Below are 26,281 nucleotides of genomic sequence, written 5' to 3'. Positions count from 1 at the left end.
GTCTTCTTTCTGCCTGCCCCACTTTTGAAGAGCATAGGTTCGTAGCCGAAAATTATTTTAAACCAGACAAGATGTTTCTTAATAGACTTGCATGAGTGCTGGAAACGATATTGCAAGCTAAATTTTACCAGCACGTCGGGTTTCCAAGATAATTGATTTAATGCATTAAAAATAGCTTCCTTTTGCGGTTATTTTATGAGAAAATTTAACGTTATCTTGAAATTCTGATCAGAAATCATGTAAAATGCATTTTTTAAATTTTCATATTTTAATTATAATACTTTTTAATCATATTATGAAGGATTGAAGAATACAATTCTGCTGTGGAAAAAGATGAAAAGATGTCGTTTTTTCAACGTCCAAAAATCTATAAAAAATCTAACATCTTTGTCTGGTTCAAAATAATAACAAAAAATTCTTTTTGTAAATTTGTGTAATCTTTAATGTCGCTTAGTCACGCTTCCTCATAATAGCCATGTCGGAAGCTTCGATTTTGTCGCTATCTTTATACCGCGATGAGATTTATCAGCTATTGCCTATGATCGGACAACGAAAAGGATTGGGATAATGGAAAAATCGAGGAGGAATTAAAAAAAAAGAGAGAAATTTTAAAATAGCGTGCGGATTGAAATCATGGCGTAATACAAGCCGGTATTGATTTGATGGAAATAGTAAAAATAAAAAATGTACGGTAAATTAAATGTCCAAGATGAAGTCTAGAATAAATAACAGAAGCAGCAAAGGTAGAAACTAACAAGATAAGATGAGAAAAAATTAGACGCGAGAGAGAAAGTTGGAACAATTGGAACTGGGAAGAGCTGATGGGAGAAGACATTAAAAAAGAGTCTAGGTGAAGCCCGGAAAGGGATCTGGAAGTAACTCGGAGAGAAACTGGAATAGATTTGAAGGACTGCACGTCGGGCGACTGTAACGAAGAGAAAGACAACGTCGGACTGCGGAAAGACAGATTCAAACGGCCCGATAGAGACTGTTAGATTGTTAGCGGAGACCGTGACGCGTCTAGAAATGAGCTGGAAGAAACTGCTACGAGCTGAGAAGGGGACTGGGACAGACAGAGAGAAATCGAGTGAAAAGGGGACCAGGAGAGAGAACGGACGGGGAAGAACGAGATGTCGGAACAGGGGGGGAGGGGGGGCAGAGGGCAAGGGAAAACGAGGGGCAGGCCGCCTATGTCATCCGCGGAGAAAAGACAGAGCTTAAAGCACGCTACCACCTATCAAGCGGTAAATGGTATAGCGATGTGCCCCGGTTGTTTTTCACGTGGGTGGATTTTACAACGCGAGATATTACTCTCCCCTTTCCGCCGCCCCCCGTGCCTTTCTCGCCGCCACGCCGCCACGCCGCCGCCGCCAACCATCCCGCCGACCTTAGCAGGGTGTGGCCTCCATCCTGCAGCTTTTACATCGCTTTTTCCGTCCACGTACGCCAGCGGGACTGACATTCTTCAAACCTCCCTTCTCCCCCCCCCCGTCCCCGTTCCCCTCCACTCCCGCGCGCGCGCCACCGCGCGCGTTAAACGCGTTGCCTTTAATTATCGTTTCCGAGCCTCTCTTCCACTCATTACAATGATCGATAGCTCGCGGACTGTGGTTGTAAAACAACCGTCGGTGATTTGCTTTATTCGTCTCGCGTAACCCTTACTTCGCCTACCGCGCGCGCGCGCGCGCGCGTCACTCTCGACACATCACACGCTCGCTAATTAATCGTTTAATGAGAGAGAGGCCGATTTTTTCCGCGCGACCACCCGCTTTGGGTGCCCCGTCACTTTCACACGCAGCGTGTGTGTGTGCGTTGACGCGTGCACTCGCCGTTTAACCCTAACCAGCCATCCGAGGTACGATTCATCGTTACACGCCTGAACGAGGAAAGAGAATTTTTTACAATTTTATATATACATATTTTTTTTCCTTTTATCTATTTATCTCCGTGTAATGACAATAATCGAGAAGCTTGGCACAATAACATATCCCGAAGGTGAGGGTTTGTCTCGAAATAAGTTCTACGTGCAAGATTGGATGTGACAGTGTATAGGTATTGTGATTTTGCGCTTATCATAAAATATACACTCTGCGTTTAAACAAGCGCATACTTTTATTAATAAGTTCGTTTATAAATAAATACATGGATAAGTTTATTGTTAATTAAACATTTTTATATGTACTTGTATTATAGGAATATTTTCCGATATTATTTAGACGCACTTTTGCTAGCTTGTATTTTTTATTTTTTATAATTGTGCCGATACCGTTATTAGTGTTAACGTTTAAAAAAAAGATATAAAAAATAAAAAGGTTAAAAAGATGAAACGTTATACGCATCTTTGATCACCCCATCCGTTTCCTTAACGCGCTTCTCTCTCGCGCGATTAAGAGTGATCAGAAAGTAACGGTGAGACATGGGCTGATGAGAAAAAAGGGATCGTTTGGGGTTTATTTTATTATATGTAATAAAATAAACCCCAAACAAAGTTTTTTATTATATATAATAAAATAAATCCCAAACGAAGTTTTTTTCCGAGAGATAAAGTTTCTATCCCTTTTTTCTCATCAGCCCATGTCTCACCGTTACCTTCTGATCACTCTTAATCGCGCGACCCAGAGCGCGTGAATTAAAATTATCCCGTATATAGCTGCAGTAATAACCGCACTGCGTAAAACGATACTGCAATCGTATGATCCATAAAGGCAAGGCAAAAACGTAAGTGAATCCGCCTCCATAATTACGCGTGCGGAAATTTCACGGATTAGATTATAATATTTATGTCTTCGCGATTACGCACGACCCTTGTTCCCTTCATTAAGAAGCACTTTCTCTCTCTTTCCCTCTCTCGACAAAATTTTAAAATTTACTGTGGTTTCATTAAGGCCACCTTAAAGGGATACAGACGCTTGTTTTATCCATGTTTTAGAGTACCTATATTAGAGCGTGTCTACTCTTTGTGCATATAATTAATATTATACTCGCTGTGTGAGGCAAAAGAGAGTTTATAAGTAAAAGTAAAATAATTACACAGTAAAAAATAATACGTAATTTTAACATTTTTTGTTTTAACTAAACGATATCTCTCTCTTCCTCTCTCTTCCTCTCTCTATTTCTATTTATCTTTTTTCTATCTTTTTTAATAACGTAAAATTAATTTGACCAGTGAACAGAAATAGTACGGAAAAATTTTTTTCATCGAACTTTCCGTTTGGCGGAACATATTACACACATACACACGCGCGAGATACACGTTCTTGACTTTCAAACAGTGGTATTGGTTGCTCCAATTCCGGAACAGCGATGCCGCTACCATTTCGATTGATAAGCCGATCCCCGCGTTGAAAGTGAACCGATATAAGCCGCAAATAATAATTACGATCGCGTGCGAACCGGTTATTAGAGGGAGTGCCGGAAACTGCTTCGGTTACTAATGATTATGTTCGTTTTTCGAGTACCACCCTCTAATGGCGCCACTTAATCAGACGCCACTTCACGAGTTCGCCATAGACTCGCCTCGCCGAACAAAATCGATCGGATTCGCGATGCCTGGAAAGCCTGAACAATGCAAAAAACTTACAATTGCGGTTTCACGCGTGCGTTCAATCTTCGAATCCACAAAGCTCTCGATGACTGCGGGATATTTATACGTTAAATTCTTTCTCCAAAAAATTCTTTTTACAAAATTAACGAAGAAGATTAAACCCAATTATTTCGCGCAATAAGAATTGTTAAGGCGAGATTCCATGAAATATTTTCTCTGGATTTTCCACAGAAAATGTATTTCTTACAATTTTTCATGAAAAGATTCTGTAAAAAGACAGAAATATTTAACGGAAAAGGTTTCTTTATTAATTAAATTTTATAAATTCATGTTCATAAAATTCTCAATAAAAATTGAAAGTTCCTTAAAACAAATTAAAAAGACTTCCGACGCCAAGTGGATAAGAATTTATTTACGGGCTTCAATTTTTTATGAAGAGATTTTTTTCAACTCAATTTTTTAAGATCATGAAAGTGGCTTTGAAAAATACATTTAATATTTTATTATGAATTGTAAATAATGAAAAGGAACGCAATACTGGCTAAATTTGCGCCATACTGCTGATCCTAGCAGTCGCGTAAAAATGCTGAGAATTAGCGGTCAGCCGCGAAAGAAATGTAATTCTGCTTGAGTTACGATCGCCATTTTGTCATCAGCACACGCGGGAGGGCAAAAAGGCGATATAATTCAGTCTCGAAAATTGAAACTGGATATTAACGGCGAAAGAGCGGTGCGGAAAAGTTTCGCAGTCGCGGAAATAAAAGTCGCGCCCCATAACGTTCGCGCCATCTTGTTTCACGATAATGATATTTCTCGAAAACTGGCTGGTACACCGATAACGTTTATAGTGTAAAGGTTATAGCGAATTATAGATTCTGTTCGCGATACGTCAATTGTTTTTATCTCGTATCAGAAAATACGATAAGAAGTTTGGTAGAAATGAACCGCGGATCTCGAGATATGAAACCGGGGATGATATCGTCATATTTTAAAATATATTACCGCCTTCCCCTTTAAAATAACATCAGAGGATTATAATCGTAAAAGACGTCTATCCTATCGTGTTGCAAATATTTTTTTTAATAATCTATTATAACTGTTAAAATTCAATCTTAAAAATCTATATTTAGGGAAATTATATGTATACGAAAGTTATCTGCACAAATGAGAATCAAAGAGAAGATCTTTCCTTTTTGTCCCGAGTCCCGGGAACGTATCTCATACAATTTCATTTGCTAGTCGTGGCGCACTGCTTCGGTTTTGGCTCATTACGTTTTTATATTTCTCTTTATCGCTGCCGCGTCGCAACATATTGCTTATTTATATCGTAAAAATCCGCGCTGTACAACAGCGCGCGGCGGTGCCAAAAGTTAGATCCGCAAGAAAGTGGAGTACAGACGTGCGGGGTCGGGCAGACGGAGCGCGCGCGGACTCGTTAGCAAACCCCCCCTCGGTTTTACTTATGGAAACCTCGAAACCGTCGAGTGCGGATTCCTCAAGGCCCGAAAACCGCCGTTTCCCTTCGTCGCGGTGCGCGCCTTCGGGCAACGGAGAGACAGCTGCGCGCGTGCCCGACACACGTGCGAGAGCGAGCGCGCACCTGCGCACCTTCGTGTAAGGCCGGTCGGTCTCTCGGCGGTGTTAACGACCCCGGCGATTGACCCGCGTGACCTGACCTAGAGTCCGTTCCGCATGCGCTCGCGCCGGCTTCGTCCCCGATGATCCCCCCCGACACGTCGCGCTACCAGAACCGCTCGATATTCGGACGCTCGACTCGGATGCACCAGTCACCGGTCAGTATTCGCTCGACCAGCGAGCTGCGAGGAGACACGGCGAAAGGATTAGGTATCCAGAAGTATTCCCGACGCCAATTTTGAGAGAGAATTTCTTTCTTCTTTTTTCTTTTCTCTGGACGACACCAACGGGGACTTTGAATTGTTTGAGTTTAATTGGTGATCGGTTTCGCAGAGGTCGAGCTTCAAACAGTGTTGGTCTTACACGTTGAAAAGAAAGTTGTAAGGAAAAGAAATTTGTGAGACTTTTTTTGGAGGGAATTTTTATCAAAGATGTTAATGAGAATTTTGTGACGTGAAGTATAATGAAGGCCGGTGATGTTTCTTAATAACTTCGGAAGGGCTAATTCTCTTTGGACGTCATAATGTATAATGATTTAATTATGTAGCTTAAATATAATTTTCCGCAAGACTTTTTCAAGCTATTCTTCCTTCAATGTTTCATAATTAAAAAACTCACGATTAAAGAGCTTAATTATGAAACATTGCAGTCTTCAATATAATATGGAAGATACAAGTAATCTTTTAAATTCAATAATGAAAAAAAATATGATCAGCAACAAGAATTGTAGAAATTGATGATTCTTATTTTCTTTGTAGAATTGTAGAATTGATGGTAGTTTTGAAAATGGAGGCAGGGAATCAGTTTTATGAAGGATCAATAAACGTTACAACACACGGGGAATAATTCGAAATTACGGAAAAATGGAGGACGTTTGCGGCAGGGAATCAGTTTTATGAAGGATCAATAAGCGTTACAACACACGGGGAATAATTCGAAATTACGGAAAAATGGAGGACGCTCTCGCGGCAGAGAATCAGTTTTATGAAGGATCAATAAACGTTACAACACGGGGAATAATTAGTGATTACTCAAAGCCAAATCTGCCCATTCAATTATCCCGTTGCATTAACGGTCGCATAGCGTTAGTTTCTCATACGCAAGATCCATTGTAAATGTCAGGCATTCGTAATAAATGCGTCGCCATTAATTAATATAATGCCAGCAGCACGCGCCATTATACCGCTCGGCCCTCTGTATCAATCCTAATTTCCAAAACGCATTCAATCCCAACCGAACCCTGTTTAGTTTAACGCAGTTTATGCGCCGGGCGTAATTTGCGATAAAATTTTAATTCACGATTATTACGTAACTGACGTGATGCAACAACACGACGCGACAGTTGTTTGCAATCCCTTTATAAAATAACGACATCAGATATACTTCCATTCGCAGTCACGGGAAGCAAATGCCGTTGTTTCGCGTTTCTATGCCGAGCTCTGAAAAATTAGATGTGCAAACTTCGGCATTGCATTTAGAGATTCAAAAAAGTTGAGTTTGAAAGAGCTTTCTTTTGTCTTTAAAATGGCAAATAAAAATAAATGGTATTTTACAAATTAATTTCTACATAGATTTTGTTTTGTTTAATTTCAAGTCTTCGTTTGTATTTAAATAATGCGCATGTGCTTGTGTGTGTGTGTGTGTGGGAGGGGGGCTTTAAATTTAGTCAAGATTTTAGTCACTAATATTTTAATATTAAAATTACGAGAATATGAAACCGGCGTTTAATCAAGTTTTCTTTACGAAAAAAATTAGCTTTAAGTTACTCAATTTAAAATATGTACATAAAATTTTACACACAGTTTTTTATCTCTTTGTAATTACGGAAAATTACAGCAAGGAACATTCTTGATGAATATTCCTAAAATTAAATTTCTCTCTTTATCACTATTTATTATACAATCCCAAAATTGCAGCATCCAATAATACTCGATGCTAAAATTCGGAGTATCATAGCCTTATATAAAATATATGAAATTCTGGAACTTTATATATTATAAACATAAAGTTGAATTTTAAAATGTCAAAAAAATTTTTTTAATCCACGAAATATGTTAAAATAATAAAGCAAGCGATATTATCTTGTAAAAGTCCAACGAGATATGAAAGCGTAAGAAATGACGTCAGTAAATTATTAAATATTGAATTTGTAGAATGCTAAAGTATATAGTGTCTGTGAAGTTCAAAAAAAGGTCATTAAATGCCTAAGATACTAACGCCTTTTTAAATATTTTAGCTTGCTGGAATAGCAGTAAAGTAATTGTTTAAAATCGTTTAATTCCTAAAATTACTGAGTATATACTTAACCTTTAGAGGGCGGGGGTAGTCGAAATATCGACCACCCAAATAACACAAACTATTTGATGTTTTCAGGCAAAATTTGGTGTGTTGAATAAGGGAAAAATAATAAAAAAAAAAATTTTTTTCCCCGCCCTCTAAAGATTAAGAAAATGGAAAGAACCGCATTCTCATAATAAGCAATATTTACTTAGAAATATTAAAATTGTCACATTCTTTTCAATATTCTAAATTTCGAAATATCAAGATTGTAAATGCATTCCTGAAAACGTTAATGCATTAGAGTCTTAAAACGCCTGTGACGTCGACAATCATAGAAATTTCGAAGATTTTAACGTCGCCTGGATCTTGCCGGAGAAAGTGATCAGATCGATTATAATTCCGAGCCTAACTCGTGGATTAAATTAGCTCGCTTAATGGCTGTTGGAGAGGATCGTGGTATTAATCGACGGTCAATTGTAAGACAATTTGCGCGAGCGTTTGCTGAGCATTTGCATGACGCCGAGATATTTGGCAGCTAGGTGAAAAGGGCATTACATGATGGTTTACACATGGTAGTAACACATATATATGTCTGTGCAAGAAAGACTTCTCCCTCCTCCACCCTCTTTCTTCCATGCAAGGATATAGGTATATGCACAGATCAAAAGTACTTGTACACACGTAATAACGTGTACAGCATGATTCTGTATAGTTTCAAATAAAACAATAATTTTATCGATACACGCTTGAAGGCTTCCAAATAAACGTAAAAGCGCTGAAATAATATATTTAAAAGCATATTCCCCTCTTTGAGAATAAAATATGTACTCATATACATCCCTCTTCGCTTTACGCGGCTATGACGTTAAGCTCACTGAGAGAAATTTTTTGCTGTATTAGCAAATCATTTGTCAGTATAGTGACAGCAAACACTTGGTTTGCTGCGAGAGCTAATTAATTTAGCAATAGTATATAGCAAACCTTTTGTTGGCAATAGCAAAAAGTTGGCTCTCGCATCAGCAAATCAAATTTTGTTGTCACTTAAATTTCTCCCAGTGCTCGAAAACCATAAAGATCGATACACCGATTCGGGTAAATGCAACGACGCCGCACACGACCGATCTGGTTATTTCGTTGCTTTGGATATTGACTATATTAAATGCATCACGGTATCATACAGGACGGCTCATATATGCATTCGCGCAGGTGCATCGCGATGCAATGAAGACCGCCTTGCGCAAAACCCAGAGTTAATGTTTAACCCGCATGAATTTCAACGGGAGATTAAAGCCGCCGCGAGTATGGAAACGTTCCAGTCCGTTTTAATGATGCCGGTAGTAACACGATATTGGCAACGATATAGTTATGTCCGCACTATATCTCAGCTATAACGGTATTACGTTGCGGCGCGTTAACCGCGTTTCGCACGTTTTCGTTACGTTTCTGTTTTATTTGAGTATAAAATAAACTATCAATATCTTTGTTTTACAATTTCCGTTTAAGCTTTTAATTTCTTAATTTTATATAATCGGAAATGTTTAAACATTTATTGTTATTTAACCGACTTCAGATCTGATTTTTTTAAAAATAGCATATCTAGTTTAATTATTTTTAAACATTTTTGAATTCGATGAATATGAAAGCGAGATCAAACATACTGCAAATTCGAAATGGTGAATGCAAAGAATGAATTATTATTTCCAAACTCTAATGAAACCTTGAAAGTAAATATTACGGAGTTTCGCCCACACGAAAATAATGTCAAAATGTAAATTAATGGTCCAACACAGCGGACCCGATATGATGAATTAATAAAATATCTTTAAATTTTAATAAAAGTTCGCAATTGAGACATTGTTAGGATCGCAAAATATTTATTTCATTTATAGAACAAAATTACAAAATGTATATTAAAAAGAACTACATCGCAGATCCAAAAGTTCTCAGTTTAATCTATCACGTATCCGTAACCAATATCACTACTATATTTCTTGAGATACAAGAGACTCGACACTCGAGAGTTTCATTTATAGTTCATATACAGTATAAATATTATCAGAAATTTATATTATCAAAGTAAACGCATTTGAATAATCGCCACGCGAAGATAACGCTGTATACACCATGTCAAACCTTTCACGATTAGTAAAATTTGAAAGAAATTTCTTAACTAAATCTATATAGTAAATTTATAATAAAGAAATTTCGAATTTTATTAAACAAATAATTTTTCATATTTTAGAATAATATTTATAACACTATTTGTTAAAGTTTAGGCAATTCCCTTTAAAGTGAGACCTATTTTAATGACTCAATATTTACTAGAGACATGATTTATTACACGTCCTAGGACATGTATATCCTGCTAAACGCGTGGAAGGGTTAAAAAACGTGGAAGATATTGCAATCTTCATTAAGTTGAAATTTTCGAAAATTAATAAGCTTAAAATAATCTGTAATCATATTGTATTATTTTTACTTTTAAAAGTCTTAAAATCTTCTTTCTCAATTATATATTAACAATTAATCATAATTTGATGTGCTTCAGACAGATTTTAAACTTTTTTAAATAAATTAGGAACACATTGCGTATGCCTAAAGTGTTTTGTCAGAAATTTTACAATTTCAAAATCTTGAAAAATGTTCATGTGACAAATAAATAAAAGCGATTTAAAAAGTGTTTGCTCACGAAACAAATTTATTTATCATATTAAATTATATTGTATATAAAAATATAGATATATAATAAAAATGTCTTCCATATAAAACGTCATTTACGAAAAGATATCAATTCTTTATATTTGTATTAATAACAATTGTCGAAACGTGAGAAGTGTATTAGACTTTTCATAAAAATCTCTTTGGGGCATATACACTGCAGTTCAATATTATTCGATATTAACGGGGAAAGAGAGGTGAGCTTGGGAAAACGTTCGTCGCACGAATTTTCACTGGCTTTCGCGAGCACGAGCTTGCAAATCTGAGGGGGGTTTCGTTCCAGAATGCCGGGTATTCCAAGCAATACCGCGTGCGAACTCGGGTTCATGAAGTCGCGGAATTCCGTAATAAAAGCTGCCGCCATTTCCGAGACGGGCCCAACGTTGCCTATACTTAATGAAGTATTCTTTGTTGCGGACACCCCTATACTGCTTTTCGCAAAGAGAAGAACAAAGAAAAAGGCGCGATGCAAAAGAACGCACGTAAAAGGAAGAATGTAAAAAGACAAACTCGTCTTTTCACGCTTAATTTAAGAAACAATATACAAGATGCTCGCGAAGACAGGAAGACGCGAATGCTTGGAATTGTGTTAGTTTGGACGAGTTGAAACGTACGATATATCCGATGACATGAGACGTGTTAAATCAAAGAGAGTACGTATACGTTCTTCCCTCTCTAGTGAAACATTTTTGTGCGTTCAAGTTTATATAAAGATAAAAAGAAATATACTTTTGTTAAAATTTAAAATTTTTAATCAATATTCTACCATAACTTTTCTAGCTCTGATATTTTGTCAACTGTATCATACAAAATAGGTTTCTATTAAAACAAACTCGATTAACTGAAAAAAACTGAATGACTTTACTTTAATTGACATTAGAATAATATAATCATTAACTTGCTTTCTAGAATGTTGTAGTTCATTTTTTATATATTTGCTATTTAATTATTTAAAAAAATACTCGTGTCTTTTATTGACAAAAATTCATTTCTAGATTTCAAAAAGGTATTGACGGAAAGAATAGGTAAATTTTGAAAATGTTTATACACCAAAATTTTAACCGAAACAAAGGATTTTCTTGATGAATAGCAATATTAATTAATTACCTGCGCGAATGGTCAACCATATTGTTCAAAGCCTGTGAATTTTTCAAGTTAACATTTAATTAATGTATAAATGGAATCATGGAAAATTAATGTTAATTCCGCGTGAGAAAGTTCCACTAAATTTTGAACTTTGTGGTTCGAAGTTCCGACGGTCTAATTCATTAGCGCGTTTAATTAACTCACCAGTGGGGCGATCAGAATTGGGCGGGCCCGTATAGATTTCTTACGAATCCCAATGAATCTTCACGCGGGTTTTGTCTTCGATATATCGGGTGTCCAAGGGATCACATATCTTATATCTATATGCTATAAAAATATTTATAGATATTCCAGATCCCCATCTTTCAGGAAGCGTTCATTCAAGAGGAACACGTTCCTCCCTTCCTACGTTCCGCGCGGTAAAATTTATTTGTATTTCACGATACAAGATAAACGTGTATGTGCACAGTGCGACCCATAAGTTTTGAGACAAAACCATGGTTTCGCAACTGCAATTTCAATTTCGAAAACAAAAAATAGTCAGCGAGAGATAGGATGAGTGTATAAAGTTACATTTTTTTGCAGTTGAAAGACCAAAGATTCGATATTCCAAAAATTCGAACTACCGTGACTGACTAATTATGAAAAAGGAGTACTCAACGATTGAAAACGAGAACAAAGCGGTGTATTGGTTGCAAAGGGTCCTAAATTGAAATAAAAAATATTCAAAATATGTATTTTCCTGAAGTGTTCTTCACTTTATATGATTTTTGTGCGATTGTAAATTATTGATTTTTCCCAGGAAATAATCCCAGAAAATAAAGCTATTTTTCCGTTCAAAAATATAAATGTTTTAATATAAATAGAATCTTACGTTACAAAGTAAAATATTCTCTCCCTCTCTCTGAAGTCAAAAGAGATCAAGTAAAACATAAAGTTTTACCTTTTTTCATCAGATAGCAAAATCATTGTTTAATCATCTTTAAAACAAACTTTCAGCTGCTAACAGAAAACCGTTATAAAATGTTTGTCAAATTTTTCCAATTAATATTTCTGTGTGTTATTGCTTATTGTAAAGGTTAAAATAATTTTATGATATAAAAATTCTATTTAATTCTCTTCCTTTCTAAAATAGAAATTGTTTAAAATCGCCTTATAAAATTTTATAAAAATCATTTCAAAATGAAAGTCAACTCTTTCATTTGCCTCTCATAAATACACCTAAGCTCTTTGTAAATGACCTACTTTTCCGGCTATTATTCCCCAGTCACGTAAAAAAAAAATATTTAATTCATATCAATGCGACGTTTTTCTCTGGAAATTAACTAATTTGGCATAAAGCACGCGTATTTTCTTTCAAAACCCTTTGTATGGCACGGATATATATTCACTTTAGCAAGATGGAGGTGAATTATAAAGTTATGCATCGTGTGCAGGGTGCTGGATAAAGAGAGAGAGGACTTCGTGGTCCCCCTGCGGGATTCCCCGAAGGTGCATGGTACACCGGAGTCTACCCGGAGTTTCCCGTGCTCTCGCGCGTTTAAATATGGCAGTCGCGATGAATGTTTAAGGAATAGCTTCCTGTCCGCGTCGCGTGTAGAATCCCCTTTCGAATCCCGCTTCTACAGCAAACTTTCCTTACGGTGGTTCGTTCTATGAGAATCTGCATCCTCTTTACATTTCTAGTCCTTTTCAGAACCCCTGGCTTTGGTGCGTTCACAAAGATGTCAATTTACATAAGAGGCGTTATGATTATTTAGATAATTAGAAACGTCAAGTTAATTTAATACATAATTATTTAATTAACTTTTGACAGATAATATGACGATTAATTAAAATAAAAGCAAGTTTCGGATATTCCATGCTCTTTTTAATATTAAAATTTATTAAACTTTTATAAGTCCGACTTTTCTTAACAAGTTCCTAGTAAATACCTTTTAGAAAAAGTTATAATCTTTTACAAGTTTATTACTCCTTGTAATAAAGGAGATAATTTTATTTAAATATTGTTAAATGCAATTTGTAAATTTTGTTAAATTAAAATTTCCCCTAAAGATACTCGGTGCAATCAAACGAATATTTTTGAAATTTCTCGACGATCGAAATAGCTCATAAAACTCGCGAATTTGTGGCTATCGTCGAAGAGCGCGGAAAACCGCCGTAAACAAGAGCGGTGGAGGGCGTATTCTCGAAAAACAGCTCTCGGCCGTGACGTAAAACTACCCGCGATCCATTAAGGTTCCGGAAAGGGCAGGATACAAAGGATATTTCGAGAGGGGATTAAGTCTCTCCTCCCCTACTCCTTCGACCACTTTGCCTTTCCTTATTTTTCCCGCCGCGAGAAGCAACATGAAGGAGAAAAAAATTACCGTGGCAATTGCGGTACGAAGTTTCTCGCGAAATTATTTAAAAACTTTTTCTACGTTATACATCTGAAAACGCGATTCTTAGAAAATGCAATGTTGACTTGCGTAATTTTTGTGTTTCGACGGAATTTGTTTCAGAAACTTTGAATTCTCAATAGAAATGTGATCGTTTAACGAAACTCTAATATAAATCCAAATGTACACGGAGAGAATTTTTTGTTATATTTTACCCTTAAATTCACTACAAACTTGAAACAACTTGGCAACCAAGGAATTTTTAAAATATACAAAACATTTTACAAACAACGTGATAAAAATTACCAAGCAGATTGGTAAATTTTGAAAAATTATTGAAATTTCCTAAATATGTTTTAGTAAAATTAATCAAACATATTTTATATTTTAATGTAATAGATATTAATATTTTTTATTATACACAACTACCATGATTTCAGGATAAATTTTAAGAGACAATTCTCTCCGTGTAAAAATTCAGTATCAACATAATTGTATATAAATGCTTCATTGAACGCCAATTGCCTCAAACAATGCTTAATACAAAACTTGACAAATGTATACGTGTATAAACGGTCTAATAAAGATAAAATTAGAGCAATTTTATTTGATCTTAGATTTATATTAGTTAAATTTAAATAGAAGGAGAAAGAAGAAGAGCGAGAGAGATAAAACTAGGGGAGGGGGAGAAAGAGAGGGGGTAGGGAGAGAGAGGAGAGAAAGAGAATAGAGTTAATGAATAAAAATGGATTTCTCTCTCTCGTATGTATTGACAGAAGACTCGAATCGATCGATCGCAATCTCCGATCCGGACCGCAATCACGCGAGAACGCGATTTCCGCGGCGAGACTTGCGGTCGTATTCCGTAGAATACCGTGCGTAGCTCGCATAGTTTTGCACGGATGGTATTCGATAATTAGCCACCGGACACTCTTCGAGTTTCTCACGGGAATCACCTATTCCGCTTCGACTTCTATAATCCTTCTCATCGTAACCCTCTCGGCTCGCAATTCACGCCAATTTTCCGCCGATTTTGCGAAATCTTCGCAATTATTCTACTCTCCCATCGATTCTCTTGCAAATTAGAAAAGATCTACGGAAATATCTATCGTATAAATTCGTTCGTGGATGCCTTTCTTTCTTTGCCATTTGTGCAGTTTTGCCTCAAACATTTCGTTGTAAACTTTACACGTACCGAGTTCTTGCAAATTATATTTCGATTTCATGCAAATTCCTCGCGGCTCAATCGTCAATCGTATGCAAATCTTTGCTTCAAATTACCTATCAAGCTTGTACAATTTTTTTGCTAATTAATGCTAGATTTTAAGAGGACTTTTTGCGAATTCCACGCGCCAGTTTTATGATAATTTTCTACCGGATTTTACCGAACGCTTTATGTGGGTCTTCCGCAATTTATTCGTTGATTTCCCGTGCCATTAATTTTTTTATCCGATAACTTTCGATGTTACGTGAGAATTGTTTGAATTATTCATCGAACGTATTCGAGAGAATTATTCGCTCCAATTAGGTCATTTTACGAGAACAATGTTAATCATTTTATTTAATTCTAGTAAATATATAATCGCATTTAATTCCTGACACATGTTATTTATCGTTCGTTTATTTCGTGCGGAAGGACTTCACTTGGAAAATTCGATCTATCAATCATTCTTCCTATCGCTCTCTGCAGTTTCATGGCGTTTAAGAGTCATTATTACCGCGGTTCAAGACGAAAACCCGGCTCAATGTCCAATGAAAGAGTCGCTGAAGAACAGTGCATCCGTTCTCTCTCTCTCGATGAAATTTTAATCCAATTAGAGCCACCAACCTCTGTCCCTCGTCCTTTCCCACTCCCTCCCCTCCATCCCGCCCTTCGCATGCGTTTCGAAGCTAAAATCAATAAGCGTCGAGACTGTGAAAACGAGCGCTTAAAGCAGCTCGAAAATAATGGCTCGTCATTTCAATCGTATATAAGATATATAATATAAGAAATAAGATATAAAGAAAAACGTTAGAAAAACATAATAACAGATAGACCGAGCGTGAAACTCGACGACTGAACAATACTTGTTAGGAGGAAAGGAGGAGACTTGTGAAGGGGCCACATCAATCTCTCTCGACAAAAGAAAGTGAGAAATGTTGGGAGACAAAAGGGAGACGTCCAACATTTAGACAATGACCTCCAAGATTTTCTCTCGGTTTAACTTGCTTCTCGTAGTTCTCGTACTCTAAAGCATTGCTGGCATGGAACGCGTTACGGCTATTTATATTATGTCTATGATTCCGTTAATAGCGGCGGGGGTAATGGCGACCGTCTGGAATAAACTATGGGATTTACAAAAGTACGCAGACAAATAAATTTCACTCGCGCAGAACCGCGCGGCTACTTTTCCTCGACCAAAAACTTTCGCGGCGATAGAATTTTATGTCCCTGTTTATTTGCGGTTAATAAATCATATAACACTATTTATTATTATCATCGTCATCGTCATTATTATTATTATTTATTATTATTATTATTGCTATTATTATTATTGTAGAAACCTAATATGTACATATTAATTGATTAAACAAGCAGTTTTAGAAAATAGATTTCACATTGTAAAAGCGAGTAAGCGATCTAAAGATTCACAAACTAAAACTTACGGTAATAAAAACAGAATGTTTGTTCCATTTCTTCAAAAGTAATATTTTTTAATAATGATATTTTATGCCTCGATATTATCATTACAATAAAAATTTTTGTTAATTTAATATTTTACATATGTCACATGTATAGGAGGTGTCTCAGTTGAAAAGTTACACCTAAATAATTTCAGAAAATTAAACTTTATGAAAAAATTTACTCAGGCTAAAGTTTCGTATTTTTTAGGAGAAAATATAATGCATGCAAAATATTTTTTATGCCATTCATTTCTTAAAAATCAACATTATCAGCGTTCTTTTAAATAAAACGACGTAATTTTTCTTACATAGTACGTAGACTCTTCCTTCATTACAAGTACTAAAATATTGAAGATGTCAAAAAATTAAGTTTAATGTTTGATATTCTGGCGACCGCCTGGCGAAGTGTTTGATATTTTCTGGCGTATTTTAATATAAAGTATAAACTATACCTCGCGCAAAATATTCCTCAACTTCCGTAACTTTCATAATATTTTCACGCGTAAAGTAATAAGATAAAATATTTGATATAAACAAAACACACAGCTGCTTTTACACACCGCAAATCATAAATTGTTTTCGTAACTGTCACATTATGTAATCTTTTATGTCAATCAATTTATTTAATAATTTTGCGCATAAAAGTATTAAAGCAAAAGAAAATATTTTTTAAAATATTTTATATTACATTCTAACGTATTCTAACATAAAATATCTAGTAAATAACTGATTTTATTTTGATAAATACTTTATCAAAATAAATCAGTAGTTATCTTAATACTTTTAGTACTGTGTAAAATGGCTAGAGGAATTATATTAAATAAAAAATATTACATAGTTCCATTAAAACAAACATAATGTTAATATCTTAAAAAATACTTTAATTATAAAAAAAATGTGTTACATCATACTTTCCTCTTGAAACTTTTGTCTGAGTTGTTTTGTCATACAATTCATTTTTTTTTCCAGAATTAGTTAGGTGTAATTTTTATAAAAAATAAAATATTTAAAAAATAATTATTAATTATGTATTTATTAAATAGTCAGTGTATATTACAGCATTTTATAATGTTTTTACAGTACTTACATGACGAAGAAAAGATTGACGTCAGCGAATTACAATGCACTTCTCTAATTACAGGCGTGCGCTGGTAGACGAACTGACGCGATGTCAGATTTCAATGTCAGATTTCAATGTCAGATTTCATTGCAACTACCGCGAGTTTATTTAACTACATTTGTGCGTGATATTTAAAAAATGTACCCTAATGTAGGAAAAAAGGCAAAAACGCAAAATGCACAAATATCACAAGAGTATATGTTACAATTAGACACGAATTGTTTTATAAAATTTTATCATAATTTATAATTATCCGTTTATTCATAATTTACATTATTATATCATAATTAATTAATTAAGTGGTGCTTCACAGATTTATTTTCTTGGCATTTTAGGTTTTTATTTTTTTCTTTTATGTCAATCTTGTTGGCATCTATACCGTAAAAATCAAATTTCTTTAAAAACATAATACATTATATAATATAAATTATAAATATGTCGAGAAAATGTTTTCTCTATTAAAGCATAAATTTATAAGCATAATAATTATAATTAAAATTGTAATAAAATACAATAATTAAAATTAAAATTTATATAGATATAAATTTTAATTCTGCAAATAAAGAGATGTATCTCAGAGAGATGGAATGTTGGTTTAGAATGTTATATTAAAATGTGTGTGCACAATTAGTTTTTACAAATATTTGCGTCCAATTTCACAGTGAAACCCGGAATCCGGAATCCGTATATTGTTGCGCGAGCAAAAAATACCGTCACGTTTAAATATAGCTTTATCATACCGAACGACAAATGTCGAAGATACCGTATCGTATTACTGATAACCGACATAGCTTTGATTCAACGTTGATTTAGATTACGCCGGAATTTATCTGATTCATCGTTTCAACGTTTTGCATTCACAAAACAAAACGTTTAACCGCACGCGCTACTAATTGCATCTCTCAATTGTATCGTTCAATACGTTAACAGTACTCCAACAAGCCGGTTATGGTCGACAACAACCGAGTAGGTCTGCCGGTAGAATTCACGAGAACATTTACCACGTACGGAATAACTGTACTCTGTATTTCCTTGAATTAAATCAAGATATTACCTTTCCACTACCTTTAAATAAGCGGAAAAGTAATTCATACTTCAATGCTATCTTAATACGAAATTTTTCAAAATAATTTCAAAATTTTCAAAATAATTATTAATAAAAAAGCGTGCCTTTTTACTTACTTTTTTCGCATTTTTTTCACGTAAATCTGTTAATTACACACGCGAATTATTGCAACGCCTCCAACATTCAATCGTTCGCTGTTTTTTTCTGTATTAGTCACCGAAATGCGGGGCTCGAATATGGGACAAAGGGAAAAAAAAAGCCTAAGTACAACATTTCACAACGCGCTATAACGGGTGCTCCGTCAGCAGAGACGCGCCGCGTACTGATCGGACGCATGCGTCGCGTCGTGTTGCACGTGGCGGTGGCCGTCAGCTGTTGGGCGTCAACAAGTCCCGCTAGAAGCGGGAGGAGTGGGAGGAGGTTGCCAACGGCTCGGAGCGCAATTGTGATATCCACTGTCTACCGTCTGCCGCAAGCCGTTGGGAAAGAGTCAGATCGAGAGGACGTTTCGTCAATCTTCGCGAGGAATAAAAAAAAAAAAAGATCGATGACTCGGGATGTCCGAGAGGAATTTCGGCATTTCGAGCGTTTGAGAACAATTTAGGAGGAATTTGTATTAAGACATTTATATGTATATCCACGGAATGCTCGGCAAATATCTTTACAGACGAAATAACTATATATATATATATATTGTGTGTGTGTGTGTGCATGTATATTATTAAAATTTAATTTAAGTTCTTTTATATTTTTGAGCTCTCGCGCGATCGTATAATAATGTCATGTTATATTTGATTTATATGTAACGGCGCGAATAGAAGAATAAGGTCAACTTTTGTTCATGAAGATTTTTCAACGACAGACACGTTGCAAATTTATGACAGCGTCAATCCTATCAACCAAGCTTGAGAAGTTCGAGCGACAGTGGCGATGAGTACAACAAATTGAAGCTGAGACTTCGCAACAAAGAGGACTCAGTGAACGAATACTTATAAATAGATTTAGAAGAAGGATCATGCAGAAAGAACACGAGAAGAGAGAGAAGGGAACAAAGAGCGGAAAAAGAACACGCGCGCGCTAGCATAAAGCTAGATCAGAACAGAAGAAGTTGGAGAAGGGCGAACACAAGAAAGAGAATGCGATGAGAAGAAAAGGAGAGAATATGAAAGGGCGCGAAGAAAAATGAAACAGGGCAGAGAAAAAAAAGAGAGAGAAGAACAGAACGGGGACGATGTAGGAAAATGGGAGAGAAGGAGAGACGAGGACGGAGAACGCAGGATAAATGTGAAGGCTAATGGAGATTCTTACGCAAGTCATTTCGCAGAAAATGACACGCTATAGTGCCCGTGTACTAGGTACAGTGTACATCTAGGAAGGATATCATTCTCGTGTGAGCTGAAGGTTTACTTTCACCTGCCATTTAACGAAATTAGAACGTCTCTCAACGATCTGTACCGGCGATCTGTAAAATTATTTTTACGCGTTCTCGTCTTTCGGACATACTGGACACTTTTGTGCAAAAAATACAAATTAACACAAAAAAAAAGAGAAAAATGAGTAGTGCACGTAGCTGAGTCAACAATATAAACTTCAGCGCTTTAAACTTTCTCAAATCTATTACAGTGAAAATAAAAGACGACAAATCTTACTTGGAGATAGGCTAATTCATTATTCTACGACACTTCGCTTATTAAATTTGCTAATTAAAAGTAGCAATCATTAGCAGAAGCCTTAGCGAAGAATGTTGACTGTTAAATTAATTACTTGATAACTTTATTTTCACAAATATCATATCTTTTATGCGAAATATTGAATTAATATTTCTTATCAGATAATATACCATATCAATATTCGATAAAATCATGCAAAACAAATCAGATTTTAATATTAAATAAATAACACAAATAGCAGGAAAATAATAATATTTGCTAACGTTTTTCAGACAACGAATATTCGCGCATGATTAATTATATGTGCGAAAATTATTTCTATAATAAATTTCGAGTATCTATACTATATATTCTCTGGTTCCCCCCCCCCCCAATTAGAACCTTCCGCTTGCTATATTTTTGCAATAATCGATTTTACACGCATGCAGTAATGCATGAGCAACAATATTTTATGAGGATATAGATGATGATGGGATCTAATAGGATCCGCGGTTTGCGTAGATTCCGCTAAAAGCCTCCAAACCAGCGGGCTACTATTGCATTATCTAACGCATTATTATGCAACCTGCGATAAGTCGGGGATAGAACGGGGGATTTTGTTTATCGCGATATATTAGCGCTATTATATGCCATGTTCAGAGATGCAAGGAAACATATCATTCCTTTTCTACGATATAGTTATGTCAAATACTATTTTAATTTCTTATTTTAATCTTTCACAATCTCTCGGAAAATTCATAAATTATATTTAAAAATATATATTTTTTATTATATAAATATCAATATACATAAATTAATTTAATTGAGAGAGCTCATCCGTTCTTCCCACCTCAAACTCTAATTTATTAGTCTTACTTGAGCTGCTCGAATCGCCAAACTTTCATTCCTATTCAGAACTACATTTTTCGATTTTAATATCGTCGCTGTCAAGGAACGCAACGAATTGTCCCGAGTTTACAAAAGACGCGAGGGGTAGTTTTCAACTCCCGCCTCTAAAGTCCGTTCCCGAAGGAAACATGGGGCAAACTCTGAAGAAGGGATGCCTAAAGAGGCAATGAAATATCCTCGAGGATACGTTTTCTCACCCTGGAATTTATCTTGCAAAGTGACGGTTATTATTTATGCGCTTTTTTTAACTGCATATTTAAACAACAAAATGTTACACATAAATTCTGATAATTCAGCAGTGCGCACTATCGTATCGATTATGTAGATACGTTATAATGGCCCGACGGTTTGCCATCGAAGTTACATTATTGTTAGATAATACGAACGTGACCGGATTCACGTGACCGGAAGTGACCCTATTCTCTGCATCCCAAATGTGTCAAAACGCGTTTATGGACAGGATAATAGGCAGGATCACCAGGAGGAAACCCCAAAGGACGTTCAGTCGTGAATCGCGAAGGTGACCGCGAGATTTTGGTTCTCACGTCCCGCCGAGAAGCATGCCGATGCTGGGTAATTTCGTTTCTAAAGAGATTCCTAAATTTACTTTGACTCGAAATAAAAATACCATGCGAGCCAGCATGATAGCTAACTTAAATTGTCGGATAATTCGATCTCTGTGGCTCCAATTCGCCTCAAAGATCAAAGGATACTTGTAGAATAATTCAGAACCACATGGAAAAAATGTTCCGAATACGTCAATCTAGATAATTAAATACACCCAATTTTTTTGCAGAAGAATTAAATTTTTGCTATCGTGTTATGAATTTTTACCATTTTATGCTATTTTAATTTCACCACTACAATTTATCATTATAATAGTATTTTGCCATTTTTAATTTATCATTATTATTTATCCAATCACTTTAAACTCGCGTGAAATTCTTGAACTTTCGAGGAATATGAGATATTTTTATTTTTGCATAGTATCAGAAGAGATTTCAATTCGCAATGATTTTTCCCAGAAAATTATTTTAACTGGCTCAAGAAATGTGACTCAATATTGCGATAGTAGGGGAGACCGAGGCAAACTCGACACTAGGCTTTTTGCCAATTTATAATCTATCGTAGAAACTTGCCTTTCCTACTGTAAATGCGTCTTCATGTGCCAGTATTATAAACGAAATTTGGTGATATTCTGTTATGGTGTAATTTTTAGCGCGACATAAGCGTTTTTGATGGTGAAAAGTAATTTTTCTGATCTCTCGTAAAAAAGTTCAACAAATTTTGTTTTCATTATTTCCAGTGATTGTTTTATTTAATTCCGAATTTTTGTACTTTCCAAATACACGATAAACAATGTATTTTCAGTTTCAGACAATAAAAAATAAGTTCCAGATCAAGTTGTGTCGATCAGGCAAAGTGTCGAGTTTGTGCCCCGGCATTTTTCAATTTAAAAATTTATCTTTGCATTACTTTTCCTTTCCTGGCAAAACTAAGCGACATACAGCAAAACTTCTTTAACCAATTTTGTACCTGAAGGAACACTCTTTAAATGTGTGTCATTGAATTTGCTTGAAAATTGTTATTAATTGTTGACAATAGCCTGTTAAAAAATCATGTCGAGTTTGCCCCGGTCTCCCATACGTCTAAATTTCGATGGCTGCATTAAGGACGGGATCGCGTCAGAAATTTTGTCGCTAAGGGTACCAGAAAAGCGGGAGGGTGGTGCATGGATGATAGGCGGGCGAGGATAAAATCCTTAATTGAAACTGACATGGCGACGGCCGGTGTCAGATTGCAATTTCGTGCGACGGGGCCAGTTAAACTCACGAGCACGACATAATTACCGAAGTTGCCAGCAGCTCGTGGAACATCGTCGTTACCGGTGCAAGACAATGCCCGGATCCTACCCCTTACGACTTCCGGGTCATTCGTCTGCCCCCCTTTATCCCCCATCCCCATCCCCATCCACCGGCCCCCATCAACCCCTCGCCCACCGCGAGCGGATCGTACTGCAGCAATCTGGATTAATTTGGATGAAATTTGAATGAAGAAGCGGAGGTGGACCAACTCTCCACGAAGGCCGACTTCATGCGAAAACTCTTCGGGGATCATCGTTTGCAGTTAATTCCATGGAAATTTTACAAATTTGAATTAACATTATCGTGTTGGATAATAAGTTGTCCAAAAAAATCTGAATTATTAACTTAATTAATATTCTTTGGTTTCTTAAGGAGATCCCATTGTTCCGTTACTGCTATATGCATAATTGATTAACGTAGATAATATGAACGCACAATATGGGTATCACTGAAGAATTGCAATATTCCGCTCTGCGACAGAAAATGTTTTATCGTTTTTTTTATACTTGTCAAGACTGTCGAATGTCAACTCTTCGACAATAAACAATACAAGAAACTTTGTAAACTTTTCTATCCCGCACAGTATGACAGTATCGGATCGTTTGAACGTGTTACCGTGTGCTCAAAGATATCCCGCCTCTGGCCTACAATTTCAACAATTTGTTTCTACGTCTGGCCGATCCCCTCCGGCGATCGATTGTCAACCGCGCGTTTTATTCTCGGCGCGTCTCCAAGACAGAGGGGCAGCGGCAATTTTTAGCGCAAAATCAGAATTTAGGACGCGAGTCTGCATTTGGCCCCGCAAAAGACAAAAGCCTCGAAAAGGTCATACACAATTTCGTCACGGCAATCAGGTTAATAGAGTATATCGCCGGCCCGTTTTATCTTCCATACCGAGATCGCTTCAACGATCATTCAAGCATCCTCAATGACGAAGAACGTTATGCGCCGAGACTCTTTTGGCGATACAGCCTATTACACCGATCGATCCGCCATATATAGAAAGGAAAAGAAGAGGGAGAGGCCGTTTTCAGTCGAATCCGGAGGAACGACGAAGGGGTGAAGAAAGCGCTGCGTTGAACACAGCCCAAATCTCTTGGGCTTTCCCCCCCCCCCCCCATCGGCCCCATAAATAACATTTATCCCCCAATTAGGGGCCTCTTCCATTCTAATTCGTGAGCTTTATTATACAGGCGCATTATTACTCGAGCATGTGCATTGCGGAAGCTATCCCATTTTACCCCGTCCCCCGGCCCCGCGGCGCTCCGCTTTACCCTATAATCCCCGGGTTACACGCGCAAGCTCTCAACACACGCTACAGCTTTCGCCTGTTTTTAAGCTCGCCGTAATCAATATTTCTTCTTTTTTTCGCCGACGATTATACGCGCGATTTACATCGAAATATGCGGCTAATCGGCGGGAAGAAATCTTGCTTTGAAATTTGATATATAGTGTGCTTTTCCAGGAAAAAAAGAGAAGAAAATTAGAATTTTTATGTTTCGAAAATTACATCAGCGTTTTTTTAAGAACGCGGCTGTTACTAGAGGCGAGAAACTCTGAACTTTTCTGATCGTCAAAAAACAAATATTTTGATTTCCAAGTGTATGAAATGTATGAATATGATATTTTATGTACGATACACTTTATATTCTGTAATTAAGATTCCAATAAAAAATCCACTCGCACATAAAGAAAAAACATGAATTTCTCATTTTAATTAGTACAGAATCAGAGTTTTATGCTGTTTACATAACTGTAAACCTCGATTTCCCGTAAAAACCCCGATTTCTGTATTTAGATGCAACAACTTCGAAGGTTCTCCTACTCACCATGAAGAAGTCTGCGTGGGTATCGCCGGTAGCGTTCCAGGTGGCAGGGACCTCCTCATCTGGCAGCAGGCTCTGCCATTAGCGGACACGTCTCCGCAACAGGCGGCTGGATTCGCGCACACGTGACGGCCGACCCCGACGCCGGCGGTCGTCGTGGTCGTCGCGGCGCCTGTCGTCGCGCCGAACTCGACCGCGGAAACGCGCACTTTGGGCCTCAACAACGGCGACGTGGCGAACGTCTCGCGCTGTGTGGACGTCGTGCTGCTGGAGCTGCTGGACCCGGGACTTCCGCCCAGCCGGCCGGACGTCGCGTATGCAAACCCGCGGAACCGAAAGTGCGTCTGGTACGGGTAACCAGCGGGCGGTGGTAGCCGATAATGGTGATGGAAGCCAAGGTCGCGACGCATGTATGGATCACCTGGATCGCTCGCGGGCACGTATCGATCGGTCGGCGTGTGCGCCGCGGGCGGCACATATCTGTCCACGTACCTGGACAAACGTGGACAAACCCAGGCTTTCATGTTCTACTCGAAATAGACACCGACAGTTGGAAATAAAACTCGGCTTTTAATAGAAAGTAAGCTGTCATTGGAAATAAACGGAAATAAATCGTGCGCGGTTATGCCTCACAAAAATAATAATTGATATTTGTTGCCATTTTTTAATATGCGTATCACAAATAAAATTTAGTGTTATATATAGCTTCATTTATATCTATTTAAGCTTCATTTGTATCATTTATATCTATTAATGTTTTATTACAGTGCAATTATGGGAAAAGGAATAACTTGTTTTTCTCGGGATTATATAAAGTCGTTAAGTTAATAAGAGTCTTTTGAAAAAGAAAACACAGAGGATACTGTAAAATGTCTTCAAGATTGGTATACATATTACGAGATGTATAGCAATCTTTTATAACGTTGACTCTTACCTATCTGGGTAGAGCACTTCGGGGGGCGGCTGGGGCACATATCGTTCAACGGGGGTGTGCGCAGTTGGGGGCACGTAGCTGACGTTGGATGAGCAGTAAGTGCGATCGTTGGAGGACGTCGCGACGGCGTTGGCGCAAGAGATGGGTGTTATGCGGCCGGTGTACCTGTCCTTTGGCTTCGGCAGGGATAGGTACTTGTCGGCGACGCTGCGCGCCGGCGAATAACGATCAGCAGGAGCGTGAAAGCGATCAGCTCCGGAAGCGGTCTGAAATCGGTCGCCACTACCGCCGGCGGCAAAGTATCGGTCTTGCCCGAATTGATGATCGTTCTGACTGCCGACCGAGTAGCGATCGTAGCTCTGAACCGACTTCGAGACCAGATATTTCTCGACGGTACTCTTCGTGTTCTGATAGCCACCGCCGCGGTGGATATTCGTCGACGCCTCGGACGTCGGCGAGATTGACGTGAAGCGCTCGTTGGAGGCCGATGATTGGGTACCGGTCGTTGTGTACGGCGAGTGATACCTGGAGCCTGAATTTCGATAGAAGAATTAATACTGATAGCGATTAAATAAAGGTTTGTCGAAACATGAGAAATCACCGA

The 26,281-nt window shown here is 37.1% G+C and overlaps 1 protein-coding gene and 1 long non-coding RNA gene across 5 annotated transcripts in view; one reads left to right on the top strand and one right to left on the bottom strand.

Moving 5' to 3' along the window:
* Rho-5 (rhomboid-5) overlaps positions 1-26,281 on the bottom strand; it is a 93,100-nt gene that overhangs the window by 25,300 nt on the left and 41,519 nt on the right. For all 4 annotated transcript variants that reach the window (XM_071794011.1, XM_071794012.1, XM_071794013.1 and 1 more), the window contains exons 5-6: positions 25,678-26,209; positions 24,747-25,235 (exon numbers count right to left, since the gene is read on the bottom strand). In XM_071794011.1, the coding sequence (XP_071650112.1) occupies positions 24,747-25,235; positions 25,678-26,209 (1,021 nt within the window). The remainder of the gene's footprint in view (positions 1-24,746; positions 25,236-25,677; positions 26,210-26,281) is intronic.
* On the top strand, positions 5,357-8,294 carry LOC139821890 (uncharacterized). The gene is made up of 2 exons (XR_011734376.1): positions 5,357-5,559; positions 5,938-8,294. It is a non-coding gene; the product is annotated as an uncharacterized lncRNA (long non-coding RNA).

The sequence above is a fragment of the Temnothorax longispinosus genome, chromosome 11 (genome assembly GCF_030848805.1).
Source record: "Temnothorax longispinosus isolate EJ_2023e chromosome 11, Tlon_JGU_v1, whole genome shotgun sequence".
In the NCBI taxonomy this organism is placed as follows: Eukaryota; Metazoa; Arthropoda; class Insecta; order Hymenoptera; family Formicidae; genus Temnothorax; species Temnothorax longispinosus.
The sequence above is the reverse complement of the archived record's forward strand: the minus strand, read 5'-3'. Positions and strand labels throughout refer to the sequence as shown.